Source organism: Colletotrichum tamarilloi (assembly GCF_030869305.1).
Source record: "Colletotrichum tamarilloi strain Tom-12 chromosome Unknown Scaffold_19.1, whole genome shotgun sequence".
Lineage (NCBI taxonomy): Eukaryota > Fungi > Ascomycota > Sordariomycetes > Glomerellales > Glomerellaceae > Colletotrichum > Colletotrichum tamarilloi.
This window is the reverse complement of record NW_026849402.1, coordinates 540,372-555,038: the sequence shown is the minus strand read 5'-3', so window position 1 is coordinate 555,038 and position 14,667 is coordinate 540,372. Positions and strand designations below refer to the sequence as shown.

Sequence of the window (14,667 nt, the reverse complement as noted above, 5' to 3'; positions counted from 1 at the left end):
AATAATAATAATAATAATAATAATAATAATAATAATAATATAATAATAATAATAATAATAATAATAATAATAATAATAATAATAATAATAATAATAATAATAATAATAATAATAATAATAATAATAATAATAATAATAATAATAATAATAATAAATAGTAAAAGAAGTAGCGTTTTTCGATTTTAATAAAAGAAATAAAGTAATAAATATATATATATATATATATATATAAATTAAAGTTAAAAGCATAATAGATATTAATAAGATCGGTATTATACTTAATAATAATAACAAGGATATCTCTAATACTATATTATTATAAGCTATTATTACTTAGAGAGTAGTAAACTTAGCTAAGTAAGTAGCTTATAAAGTAGTAATATTATACTTAATATTATTATTAATCCGTAATTATAAACTTTATAAAAAGGAAAGTTTAAAAAAGTAGAAAATCTAAAAAAAAAAAAATTTAATAAGATAATAGGAGTATTTATATTACGGCTAGCTAGTTATAATAAGTATATTCCCCCCGACGGAGCAATTTGCCGGGGCCGTACTGTATATTACGTATTAAAGAAAACTAAGTATATTACGCTCTATACCTAACTACTAATTAAAATAGCTCTTAACCTTCTACTATAGTCCTCTTAAGTTCTAATTATTTATAGGATAAGCTTTACTTATTCTAATATATATAAGACCTCTTAATACTAGCCTATATAAGTAGCTAGGTCTAGTATAATCTATTCTTTTATATAAGTATTATTATTACCTAGGGGGTCCTATAAGAACTATTTAAAGTATTAGCTTATTATCTTAACCCTATATACCTCTAGCCCGTTTATTATAGCTATTATAACTAAGCTAGTATTAATATATTAAATCTTAATATCCGTATTAGCCTAGCTATTTATAATACTTATAATATTACTTAGTTAAATTCCGTATTATTAAAAAGTACTTTATTACTTTTTAAGCGTACTTATATTAGTTACGATAGCTATAGCGTCGAGCTAGCCAAGGGCGCTTAGCCTAAGAGGGGTAAACTTATTAATAAGTATCTTTAAGTTCTTATTAAAGTAGTATTTTAACTAGCTAACTTCTTAACTAATTATCTAACTAGCTATCTAAGTAGTAGTTTATATATTAATAAGTTTATTTAGTAAATTTATTTAGTTTAAATAGAGAGTAGTTTTAAATAATATTAAAAATAATAAAAATAGAAAGAATTTTTATAAGCTTTAAAGAGTAGTAAATATTAGCCTATTTTACCCTTTTTCTAAAAACCTCTATATTATTATTAAAATTTAGAACCTCTATAATTAAGGGCCGCCTCTAACTATTATAGCTAACTATAATAGCTAACTATTATAGCTAACTATTACGGCCGACTTCTATTATTAACCTTTTTAATTAGCGCCGCTACGTAATAAAAAGGGTAGCTTACTTATCCTAAATTAAATATTAATTTTTAAATTAAAATTATTATATTATATTAAGCGCGTACTTAGGATATATTATGCGTATTATATAATTAAAAAGTATACTATATTGTATAATTTCCCTTAAAAACGTAATCCCGTTAAGGTCGATCTTTTATACCTATAAAGCCGGAAAAAAAACCACTATATAATAAGTATATTAGTAAAAGTTAAGGCTATAAATACTTAATAAATAGTATTATAATTATAAATAACTTCTCTAAAACTATATTTATAAGTTATAAAATAAATAAGGCTTTAATAATTAATTATAGTCTTATTAAAAAAGGTTCTTAATAAAAATAACTAAAAGCGATTATAAAATTTAATATTAAGTTAATTATTAAAAAAGTTATAAAAAGTCTATTTTTAAGCCTAGTTTAAGTTTATACTATATATAAGTCTCGTTTTTAAATATATCCTTTATAATATTTTTATTTATTATTATCTAACTATTTACTAAACGGTCGTCCGTTTTACTTATTTTTAATTATCTATTTTATTTATTTATAAGTATCCGTTCTTTATTTTATTATATAATCGTAGTTACGTAACTTATTTATAATTCTTTTATCTTAAGAGGAGTTATTTTAAGTTTATATTTTTATATATATAGTATAATAGCTATTATAAATCCTATAGGGCGAGGCCCTAGCCTTATGATATATATTAAGTTATAATATTAGCTTTTCTTTTTAAAAATCTAGTCCTCTAGACCTATAAATAGGTCGTTTATTCCTAAATTAGGGAATTATTAAGAGTTTTTTTAAAATATATTAATATAATATTAAGTCGAATTAAAAAATTAAAATTTTTAATAGCTATGTTTCGTTATAAATTATCATATATTATTTATTTTTTTAATAAAAATATAAAAATAATACTTTATTTAAATTATTACTCGCGAAGTATTTATTATTTAGTTTTTTTTAATTCTAAGGTTTACGGAATATACTATTATTTAGGTATTTTATATAATACGTTTATTAACGTTATTTATATTTATAAATATTATATTTTTATTTTATTAAGTTTTAACTAATTAAGTATAGTTAGTTAGTTAATAACGGAGTTTAATTATTTTAATTATAAAAAAGAAATAAAAGAGTTATAGTTTTAAAAAAAAGTTACGGAGTTATAAAAAAAGGCTAAGGCTTATTAATAAGCTTAGGCTAAGTTAAATAAGTTATTATTTAAGTTAGAATATTTTTATTTTTAAAAATAAATAATATTTAAAAAAAGTCGAATTATATTAGAGGAGTTTCCTAAAGATTCTAAAAATACTTCTTTAGTAGCTTATAAAGTATAAGTTAATAATACTTTTAAAATTATTAATTAGGATACTATAATAACTAGGAGTTCTAAGTTTAATTTTAGTTTTAATACTCCTTAAAAAGTTATAAAAAGTTCTAGAACTTCGTAATAAGTTCTTATATATTTTTTTTATATCCGTAGTTTTTCTATTTAATAAAGTATTCCTTTTTATTATTTTTTATTTTATAATTAATAATTTATTTAACTTTATATTTTAATTAGTTTAGTTTAATAATAATATAATTTTTTATATATAAACTTCTTAGTATAAGCTTAAGTAATAAAACGTAAAAAACGGGGTAGTATCGTATTATATTTAGTAATTTTAATTCGTAATTAATTAATAAGACTTTTTTAATAATTTTAAAAAATCTAAGTTTTTTATAATCTAATTTATTACTTAGTCGTTTCGTTTTAATATTATAATAAAAGAGATAAGTACTATCCCCCTTTTTTAAAAATAGTTTTTTAATTTTTAATTTATCTACGTTCTTTTTTATATATTATTATATAAACTCGAAGTTTAATAAGGCTTATTTATAAATTTTTTTAAGCTTATTTATATTTATTATAGTTTTTATAACTTATAGTCCTTATTATATTTCTCTATATATTATTAACTAAAATCTATAATTAAAATAAAATAGAAATTCTCTTATACTTTTACTAACTATATTATTATATATAAACTAAGTTATTAATAAAAATACTACTTAATTATCCTAATTATAATTTATATAATAATAAAGGTATATTTTGAGGATCTAGTTAATCCTTTTTATTTATTTATTAATTTATAAATAAAATAATATTAATAATCTATAGTTTATACTAAGTTATAAAATTAGAGATTTTTAAAACTTTAAAATAAATAGTTTATTTTTATTAAAAATAATTTTTTTTAGTAAACCGTAATTCGAAAATATAACCTTAGTAAATATATATACTAAGTTTTTTATAATATTAAATTTTTTATAAAAAATAAAATAAGCGAACTTAATAAGTTAGTTAACTATAACTAAAATATTATTATATTATACTTTAGTAAATAGTTCTCTAGACTTTAGTAGTTTAATAATAAAGTCCTATATAATTAATTATTATATTTTTATTAGTAATTATAATAATTATAGCTCGCTATAAGGTTTATATAAGCTATTTTTATTTTTTTATAAGTTACATAGTCCTTAATTATTTTTATAATTTTAGCGTATATAATAGATTTATTATAATATTAATAAATCCGTTTTTATATTTTAATAACTCTTTAGTAACCGTATATTAGTATATTATAAATTTTTATAATAAGCTTAGGGATTATTTTTTAAATTAAGCTAGTATTAATCTCTTTAATTATTATAAAAAGTTTTATAATTAGTATAAAGCTACCGTTTTTCTCTTATTTAAAAATAATTTATATTTTTTTAGGGACCGCAACTTCGTAATTAGGTCTTTTATTAAGAGCGTTTATTTTACTATTTTTTAAACCTTTTTAATAAATAATTCGGAAATTAAATTTAGATAGGAATTCGCTCTATTTAACTTATTATTTATTTAAATTTTTATTTATTATAAAATTTATAAAGTTCTTATAGTTTATATAAACTATAACTTCGTACTTAGTTCTAAATAATTATAGTTTTTATTCTTAAAATATTTTAATAATTATTATTAGTTCTTTATTATAGATTTATTAATTTAATTCTACTTCGTAAAATACTTTAAAATAAAAGTAATATAAATAAAGTTTTTTTTATTTATCTCGTTATCCTAGGACTACTTTTATAATAAAGTTTAAAACGTTAGTTTCGATTTTAAAAAGTTTTTAAAAATCTAGGATTATAATAACTAGTTTAAAAACGACTATATTCTTAATTTTAATAAATACTTCCTTATACTTAAGATCCTAAACGAATAGAGTATCCTTATATATTAAGTTATTAAAAAGTTTAATTATATTAATATAATTCTTAAAAAATTATTAATAAAAGTTAATAAATCCTAAAAATCCTTATATATCTTTAACGTTTTATAATATAAGCTAATCCCTAATTATTTTTATTTTTAATACTTATATATAAATTTATTTTAATATAATAGTATATTTTAAAAAGTTTATTTTTTATATATAGAACTCGTACTTAAAGGGTTTAGTATATAGTTTAGTATTTTAGAGTTTTTAAAATATTATATAAATATATTTTTTATATATTTTAAAATTAGGGGAAAAAATAAGAATATTATTAATATAAATAATAATAAAAATATTAACGTATTTTTAGAATATATAATTAACTATTATTTAAAAAGTTATTAGAGTATTAATAAGTCTAAAGAGTATAACGAAGTATTTAAAAAGTCTTTTACGAGTTCGGAATACTATTTTTTATTTATCTCTTTTTTTAATTCGAATTTAGTTAAATATTTTTTTAAAATCTATAATAATAAACTAGTTAGTTTTATAAAATAGATTTCTAAGCTTAATAATAAATAATAAAGGATAGTAATTCTTTTTTATAATTTTATTAAGTTTTTTATAGTTAATAACTAATTTTTGTTTTTTTATTCCTTTTTTTAATATAAAAAATAAGGGTAATTTTATAAAAGAATTTAATAATTAAATAAGTCCTTTTTCGAGTTTTTTATTAATATATTCGTTAAAATATTCTTATTCTTCTTAATTTATTAAGTATATTAAAAAAAACCTAGGTTATGTTCCTTTCTTAAGTTCGATCTTTATATCTTAATTACTATATTTTAATAATCCTATTTCTTTAGGTTTTATAAATAGTTTTATATATATTTAATACTCCTCGGGTATAATTTAGAATTATTTTAATCTTTAATTATTAGTACTAATTATAAACTTCTTAAAGCTTTTTACTATTTTAATAAAAGCTATATATTATATTTATTCTCGTTCTTTAAGAATTATTAAAAATCTGTTTAAACTCTTTTTTTTTTTAAATTATTTAATAATTAGATTTTCTTAAAGGACCTAGTTAGTAATTTAATTTATTTATAAATTATACTTTCGTAACTACGAAATTCCTAAGATAATATTAATATCTCTAATTTTTATAATATTATATTATAACTATTTTTATTAATTATTAATATATATTAAGAGGTATACGGTTTCTTAATTAATATATTTATAGTTATAATTAACTTATTTTTTTTTTAGTATTTATAGTTAATATAGATTATTCTTTTATATTTATAATAAGTTAAGTTTATTTACTATTCTTAGTAAAATATAAGTTTTTTATACGTTATTATTAATAATAGTATTTAATTTTTATTTATAAATATTAAAGTTAATTCGTAAGTATATATCGTTACGTTATTTAATTATATATAAGAACTTTTTTTCTATTTTTACTTTTTATTATTTTTTTATAATTAGCTTTTTTAGTTTTTTAATATACGCTTTTTTTATTAAGCGCCTTATTTACGTAGTTCTTATTATTCTTTCTAAGCTTTAGCTTTTTTAATATAATAAACTTAATATTAGTTATATCTATAATCTTCTTATTTTATATATTTATTATTAAAGTATTTTATAAAAAAGCTAGGGTTTAGGCTAAATATTACCTTATTATTACTATTAAAACTTAATAGTATCTAACTAAGTAATTAGTTTTTTATATAAATATCTTTAATAAGTTTATTATTACGTTTTTATAAATAGAAATAGCTATTTTGTTTATATACGAGGTATTAAAAATACTTATTATCTAAATACTCTATTTAAAATAATTATTTATAAAAAGGGTCCGTAGGGTTAAGTAGAGAATAGTTTTCGTTCATATAAGGGGTTATTATAACTTTTTTATATTTTCTAGTTCTATAGAACTAAATAGTTTAGTTATTTTTAAATAAATAAATATATTTATATTATAGTTCGTTATTTTTTTTTTTAAAGTTAGTATTATTAATACTAAGTAATATTTTATAATCGATTTTTATTTAAATATATTATTAAATAATATTACGAGGTTTATCTAAATTATAAGGTAATTTTATTTTATTAAAGTAAAAAGAACTAGTTCTTATATTAATATTTTCTTTTTTTTTAAAATTAAAGTTAATTTTTTGTTTTTTATAATTCTAAAATTAAGAATTAGTTTCTTAAGTATTTTAATTTTATCTTTATATAAAAGGTCTTCGAGCTATTCTTTAATTTTATAAATAGATTTTTTATTACTATTTACTTTTTATATTATATAAATAGATTTAGTTAAGATTCTATTTAAATCGAGTCCTTTTTTAAATTTAGTAAATTACTTTTAGTTTATATTATTTTATTATATTATATAAACGAGGCTATTTATAATTTTTTAAGTATTAGGTCCTTTTTTTTTAAATTTAAAGAGTTATTTTTTTTATATTAACTAAGAATCTTTACTTAATTCGTTTTTTAAAAAAGTAAAGTATATCTCTTATAATAGGGTCTATTTTAGTTTTTTTTTTATATTTTTATAAATCTAAGAGAGCGTAATAATATATTTAATATTATTTTTTTTAAAAAATATAGGGTTAATAAGTAAGTATTTTTTTTTGTTATTATTATTAGGGTTTTAATAAGAGGTAAAGTAATATTATACCCAAATTGTCCGCTATTATTAAGTTATTTTAAGTACTATCCTATTTATTTTTTACTATTTTAATAAATAAGGTAATCGTTATTATAATAAGCTATTTATAAAAGTTATTTATAAAGAACTTCTTTATTAGTAATATTAGCTCGTTTTTTTAAAATAAGTTAGTATTAAATACGCTTAAGTTATTAGTAATTTCTAGCTATATATCCTAGCTTATTATAGTTATAATACTTAAAGTCTTTTTTTTATTATAGTTTTTTACGTTTAGTAATATTAAGGTCTATAGGTCCTCCGTATTATTTATAAATAGTATTTTATTAATTATTATTTTAATTATTATAGGGTTATTAGTTTATTTAGAAACTACGCTAGGGTTACTATTAGTATTTACGTTCTAAGTTAGGTTCTTATTTATTTATTTTTTTTCTTTTATAAAGTCGGTTATTAAGCTTAATAATAAGCTTGCTATATTAGAAAAAGTTATTAGGTTTATTAAATTAAATTAGTTCGTCCTTAACTTTATTTTTTAATTTTTAGTAAAATATAAATATTTTAATATTATTTATAAAGTCTAGCTAAATACTAAGACGTTTAAACTTAATAAAATATTCTTTTACTAACTTAGTTTATTATAGCTATATAAGGTTATATTTAGCTTATTATTTCTTATTAAAATCTTAAAATAAGGATCTAAAAGCTTTTTTAAACTTATTAAAGCTATAGTAAATATTACGTACTTTAGTAAAGTATTTATTAAACGTTTCCTTATTAAGGTATTTTTTTTAAATTAGTTTAAACTATTTAAAAGCTCGTCCTATAAAAAAGTTAATAATATATATAACTTTTTTAATTTTATTAATAAAATCCCCGTAATAGAAGTTCTAATAGTTCTTAACTTAGATTAGAAATCTTTTAAGGGTCCTTAGGGTACTATTATAAGTAATTAGTATATTAAACTTAAGTTTTTATTATCTTTTTTAAAAAAGAGTAATAATAATATTAGTAGCTTTTTAAAGCGTATTAACTTACTAAGTTAAGTATTTAACCTCTTTAATTTTAATTTTTAAATAGCTTATAGTTTTGTTAAATATAGCTTATATTTAAGTAATAATTTTATCGTTTTTTTTAAAGCGTTTTTATATAGTAATATAGATTTTTTAGGGTAAAATTAAGTTCTTTTTTAGAGTTTTTAGTATTTTTTATTTTTTTATTTAAGCTTTTAAGGGGGGTAAGTCTTTTACTCTTAGGGCTAGTTAAGGAGATAAATAGAGTTATTTTAGAAAATATTATTCGTACTATTTAGTTAGTTTTTACAAAATAAACTTATTAAATAGGAGTAATTAAAGTATTATAATTAGTTAGTTATAATAAGTATTTTAATAAAAGTTAAGGCTACGAGTACTAAGTAAATAGTATTATAATTATAAATAGCTTTTTTAAAACTATATTTATAAATTATAAAATAAGTAAAGCTTTAATAATTAATTATAGTTTTATTAAAAAAGGTTTTTAATAAAAATAATTAAAAACAATTATAAGATTTAATATTAAGTTAATTATTAAAGAAGCTATAAGAAGTTTATTTTTAAACCTAGCTTAAGTTTATATTATATATAAGTTTTATTTTTAAATATATTTTTTATAGTATTTTTATTTATTATTATTTAACTATTTACTAAATAGTCGTCCGTTTTATTTATTTATAATCGTCCGTCCTATTTATTTATAAATATCCGTTTCTTATTTTATTATATAATTATAATTATATAACTTATTTATAGTTCTTTTATTTTAAGAAGAGTTACTTTAAGTCCGTATTTTTATATATATAGTATAGTAGCTACTATAGGTCTTATAGGGCGAGGCCCTAGCCTTATTATACGTATTAAGTTATAATAATTTACTAATACTATATATTAATACTATATAATTAATATTAAAAATTACCTTAGTAGCTAGTAAAGGTAGAAATAAAAAATAAATAATATATAATATAGCCCCGGTAAATTACTCCGTTAGGGGGAATTAATATATTATAATAATAAAGTTATTAATATTTAGTAATAGCTACGGCTAGTTATAATTAGTTATAAAATTTTATTAAAGTACATAATAAAAATACTTAATATTAACTTTAATAAACTAGCTTATTTATAAAGGCAAAAATAGCCCTTAATAAGGCGGACCGGACCCTAAAGGGAAGATATTTAATATTAACTTTAATAAACTAATTTATTTATAAAAGTAAAAAGAGTACTTAATAAGGCGGACCGGACCTTAAAAGGATTAATAATTTTAAAAACTACTTTAATAATTAATAAAAATAGAATATTAAAATAAATAAAGACTTATTTTAAACGAGCGACACTAAGATATAAATACCTATCTCTATCTCTTATTAATAAATTATTAATAAAAAGCTATTTAATAAGAAGTATTAATAATTTATTCTATTTAATCAATAATTCAATATCCTTATTCATTAAAGTTCGAAGTAGCTTCTTGTACCGATCCTGTTGACTAGGTAATTAACCCATGTCCCCACTGTTATAACTCTTGGGACGCACCTCCGTATATCCGTGGTCGGAGGTCTACGTACTTTTAGCTGAACCTCCTATTTAAATCACGGGTCCCTCGCCGCGGACAACATTGCATCGCTGACTGCATAACTAAGTTAATGAGGGCCTCAATTGCAGCATCTTATTGCAGCTTTCAATGGGTGTTCTCGCGCCCAAAACAGCTCCACGAGGGCGTCGTCAGTCAAAAAAGTCTACAGGCGTTGTCAGGGACGACTCAGATGATGAGCTTGGCATAGATGATCTTCCATGGGAATGGATTCTCGAGTCCAATGATGCGGATACCCCACAGGACCATGGCGACGACACGCAAACCTCTCGGAAGCGGAGGAGAGCCAATACTGAGGGGCGGATCATGGGTGCCCGAATGGGCAAGTTTGAGTGCTACGTTGGCGACTGTGTTCTACTGAAGGCGGAAGGGTCCAACGAGGCCTGGGTCGCCATAGTCTGCGAGTTTTTAGAAGAAGATGATGGCGAAAAAGCAGCGAACTTCATGTGGTTCTCGACAGAGAAGGAAATCCGTAACAAGGAGAGGAAACGGTCGGATTTCCTGCCTGTATGTCATTCGACCCAGGCTAATTGATGGTGCCAACGCTTACTTTTGAGTCATCTAGAATGAACTGTACATCTCACCTTCGTGGGATGTAAATCCGCTCGCCGCTGTCAACGGCACAGCCGTCGTCATTTCTCATCGAGAATTCCATCAAAAGTACCCGTCGGGCAAAATACCTCGATCCTCACCCGATTTTGGTAAGACCTTCATCTGCCGTCGCGCATGTAACACAAGAACAGCAACCTACACGGATGAGTTTGTGTGGGAAGAAGTGTATCATGCGAGTGAGCAGGGCGTTTCTGACCTGATCGGGTTTGTCAAATCACAAACGAAGTCGACGCGACATCGTCAGGCAGCGAGGCAATCAACGCCGGAGCAGTCGTACAAGATGACCACAGATAGTTTGGCGGGTGCATCGACGCCCAAACGAACCCCGAAGGCCGAACATTCAACGCCCAAGGGAGATGCCCGGATAACGACGACACCTGGGTCTCGTAAACGGTATGTCTCTGCTCCATACCTGATTCATTAGGCGCCTCGCCTAACTGGCCGTGTTCATGCAGGATCGTGGTGAAGAAGACGCTCGAGTTTACGCCTTTAGGTACGAGAGTACTGTCACCAAAACGCTTGCAGTCTTCGCCTTTTCAGCTGGCTCGTTCCCAGCTCCACGTTGCCTCCGTACCAAGAAGCTTGCCTTGCCGCGAGAGCGAGTTCAACCTGGTGTATTCACACCTGGAGGCAGCCATTGCGGATGGTTCAGGAAGCTGTATCTATATTGCTGGTACTCCAGGGACGGGGAAGACAGCCACTGTCCGAGAAGTGATATCTCGCCTAGAAGACAGCGTGAAGGCCGATGAACTTGACGATTTCATATTCGTAGAGATCAATGGCATGAAGATCACCGACCCTCACCAGTCCTACACCCTCCTGTGGGAGGCACTCAAAGGCGAGAGAGTTAGTCCTACACAAGCCATCGACCTTTTAGAGAGAGAGTTCAACAATCCAAGTCCTCGCCGGACGCCGTGCGTTGTGCTGATGGATGAACTGGACCAGCTGGTGACGAAGAACCAGAGCGTCATGTACAACTTTTTCAACTGGCCTGGCCTTCGACATAGCAGGCTCATTGTCCTAGCTGTTGCGAATACCATGGACCTTCCGGAGAGAACTCTGAGTAACAAAATCAGCAGTCGCATAGGTGAGTTCTATGCATGCATACTGCGAAAAGTGTTTCGTGCTGACATGACAAACCAGGCTTGACAAGAATCACATTCCCAGGCTATAACCATGAACAGCTCATGAAGATTATTCAGTCAAGGCTCGAATGTGTGCCCGGGAGCATCGTGGATGCGGACGCTATTCAATTCGCCAGCCGGAAGGTGGCTGCAGTGAGCGGCGATGCAAGAAGAGCCCTGGACATTTGTAGGCGAGCTGTAGAGCTCGCCGAAGGCGACACCCGCATCGAGACGCTTGTAGTCGACCCCGAGGCACGACGATCAACCCCGAGCAAAGGCAGACCATCAGATGCGCCAGTCAAGGTCACTATCGCCACAATCAAACGTGCCATCAACGAGGCCACGACCAATCCTGTCCAACAACACCTTCGGTCTCTACCTTTCGCACCCAAGCTATTCCTGTGTTCGTTGCTAGTCACAATACAAAGAAGCGGCACTGTTGAGACGACATTCGGCGATGTAGTGGACGAAATACACCGCATCATCAACCTGGACACGGCGACTCTCGAGTCCACCATCCTCGGAGCTCTGTCGACGGGGCCATCAGGAGGTGACGTCGGCCAAGGCAATGGTAGTATCCGAGTAGTCCAATCTCTGGCGCTTCCTCAGGCGGCGCTTGAACTAACGGGCGCTGGCATCATTGTGCTAGAAGCACATAAACCAGAACGACCAAGCAAGGTACGTCTCGCTGTGGGTGATGAGGAGGTCAAGATGGCGTTTCGAGATGATGGAGAAGTAAAAGCCTTGGGTCTGTTTTTCTAGGTCACTGTCTGAAATATAGGTCCCGAATACAGGCAGGCTTTGGGGTCGGGTATCTATTAATGACAAGTAAGGCTGGGGTTTCCGAGCCAATCCTATTCTACATGGATCCTTTGCCAGTATCTAAAACTTGCGTCTGGCCAGTGTTGGCTGCCAAACAATGGGGTGCGACTCAGGTGTCGCCTTCTCATCCTGCTTCCATATCTTGATCGTCTTGTCGGCCTCTCCGCAAATCAAACGCAGCCCGGAGCGATCAAACGTAGAACTCATGATGCCCGCCTCGGCGTCCAAGGATCCCGGCTGTGCCGTAGTATCTAGAGCCTGGAAGCGATGGCCTGTCTTCCAGTCCCAGAAACTCATGGAGCCATTATCGCCACCGGAAAACAGAACGTTTTCCTGGTTAACGCTGAGCGTATTGATGATGGCGTTGTGGCCGTCGAAATTCTGCATGAAGGCTCCTTCGGGACATTTCCACTGCTTGATGCTTCCCGTGCTACCACTAGCAAACGTAAACTCTGAGGGATGCGTGGCCAAGGCCCTAACGCCCTTTTTGTGATGCGTCAAGACACCCATGGTCTTTCCGGCAGCCAAATCCCAAAGTCTCACTGTCGCATCTAAAGACCCGGTCATGACCTGAGGATCGGCCTCTTGACACTTGACGTCCGATACAGTCCCGGTGTGGCCGGATAATACGTGAATGTTGCTTCGGGTTCGCATGTCCCAGACTCTTGCGACACCGTCTCGACCACCAGTGACCAGTACGTCCAAGGTGGGATGAAGCGCAAGTGTGTAGACGCCGCTTAGATGGCCATGGTAGTGGCGGATAACCTTGTTTGTCTCGAGATCCCAGCATTTGACCATCTTGTCTTCGCCACAGGAGAACAAATAAGGGTGGCGCGGGCTTACGGCAAGGCCACGTACGGTCGATATATGACCAGTCAGAGTCAGGCGTAAGGAGCCGGTGGCTAAATCCCAGATCTTGATAGTCCTGTCGCCAGCACCACTTGCAAACCACTTATTGCCTGGCTCGACTGCTAAGCTCCGAACCCATCCCAAGTGACCAGAAATGACTCTCATTAGCTTCCATGGCGGATGCCACTCAGGCCTGGCGCCGTGAGGAGTTGACGCGCCCGCTCGGGTCAGACTTGTGGGCTGAGAAAGTTGGGAGTTGTTGTCTTTGACGCCGGGTCTTTCATTATTGATGGGAGGAGCGCCAGGGCCGGGTCCACTGGGGCCCTCAAGTAGCTTCTGTGCAGAATTTCGTCTGATGACAGCCTGCTCTGGCTTGGAGTGTGCCTTGATTCGCCGTGCCTTCGTGGGAGCGGGCTGCTTAGCAGCAAGAGCTGGTGGAAGCTGCTGAACCCCGGAGTATTCGAGCTTGAACCGGCGATCGGCACCCGTTTCGTCGCTGGGCCTCTCGGTCGACGAGTCGCTGGGCTCGTTTCTTTGTCGTTTCTTAGAGGGAAGGCCGAGAGCCTGGGGGTAAATGGTTCTGGTCGTCTTCTGATTGCCGTCTAGGAGGGACCTTAAAGGGGTGGTGTCGGACGAGGGCGCCGTCGGTTCAGCCATGGCGGCTCCCATCGCAGTGGCAACCTGACTGGGTCGATGGAGCGGAAGTATCGCAGAAGCGCGTTCTGGTTGAATTTTCCTTGATTCGACGATCTTGTTTATGCGCCAGGTGCCGAATAGTTATTGTGGTGCGTCGCGGTGTAGCGGAATGAAATGGGATGGATTGGAAAAAGACTGACGCGCCAGAGTCTTGAATTGGATAGCCATCTTTAGCGATGGTCTGGGTGGGTACGTGCTTCTATGGTCGTGTAGGTACCAACGTGCGCGCCTACCTTACCTTACCTTACCTAACTAACGGTATTTACATACAGGAGGTACCTTATCTGGAGTAGGTACCACCAGGCCTCAGGTAGGTAATTTGGGACTTGGAGCAATGAGCCTTTAAGGCGTCGCTTTATCAACAGATCCATGGTCATGGATATTTCTGAACAAAGTCACAACCGTGAGTATATGACGTTCACCCGGTTTTTCTTAAGCTTGACTTAGCTATTAAAGGTGTAAGGTAAGGTACCTTAGCTTCACTGCCTTAGACGTATACTGCCTAGAAACCTAGATCTCACCTATCACCTAGCTTCT

The 14,667-nt window shown here is 28.8% G+C and overlaps 4 protein-coding genes across 4 annotated transcripts; 1 reads left to right on the top strand and 3 right to left on the bottom strand.

The window, feature by feature from the left end:
* Positions 1 to 3,013: 3,013 nt before the first annotated feature.
* CTAM01_06817 (uncharacterized protein) lies at positions 3,014 to 3,196 on the bottom strand (the record flags this gene model as incomplete). Its single annotated transcript, XM_060522843.1, has 1 exon — positions 3,014 to 3,196. A coding segment is annotated over one exon (183 nt), but the record flags the coding sequence as incomplete, so codon positions are not given.
* Positions 3,197 to 3,649: 453 nt separating this feature from the next.
* CTAM01_06816 (uncharacterized protein) lies at positions 3,650 to 3,799 on the bottom strand (the record flags this gene model as incomplete). The annotated part of the gene is made up of 1 exon (XM_060522842.1): positions 3,650 to 3,799. A coding segment is annotated over one exon (150 nt), but the record flags the coding sequence as incomplete, so codon positions are not given.
* Positions 3,800 to 10,117: 6,318 nt separating this feature from the next.
* CTAM01_06815 (ATPase) lies at positions 10,118 to 12,525 on the top strand (the record flags this gene model as incomplete). Its single annotated transcript, XM_060522841.1, has 4 exons — positions 10,118 to 10,534; positions 10,593 to 11,032; positions 11,095 to 11,726; positions 11,783 to 12,525. The coding sequence occupies 4 exons, from the start codon at positions 10,118 to 10,120 to the stop codon at positions 12,523 to 12,525; spliced, it is 2,232 nt and encodes a 743-aa protein (XP_060382686.1).
* Positions 12,526 to 12,645: 120 nt separating this feature from the next.
* Positions 12,646 to 14,103, bottom strand: CTAM01_06814 (WD domain-containing protein; the record flags this gene model as incomplete). Its single annotated transcript, XM_060522840.1, has 1 exon — positions 12,646 to 14,103. The coding sequence occupies one exon, from the start codon at positions 14,101 to 14,103 to the stop codon at positions 12,646 to 12,648; it is 1,458 nt and encodes a 485-aa protein (XP_060382685.1).
* Between the last annotated feature and the right edge of the window lie 564 nt (positions 14,104 to 14,667).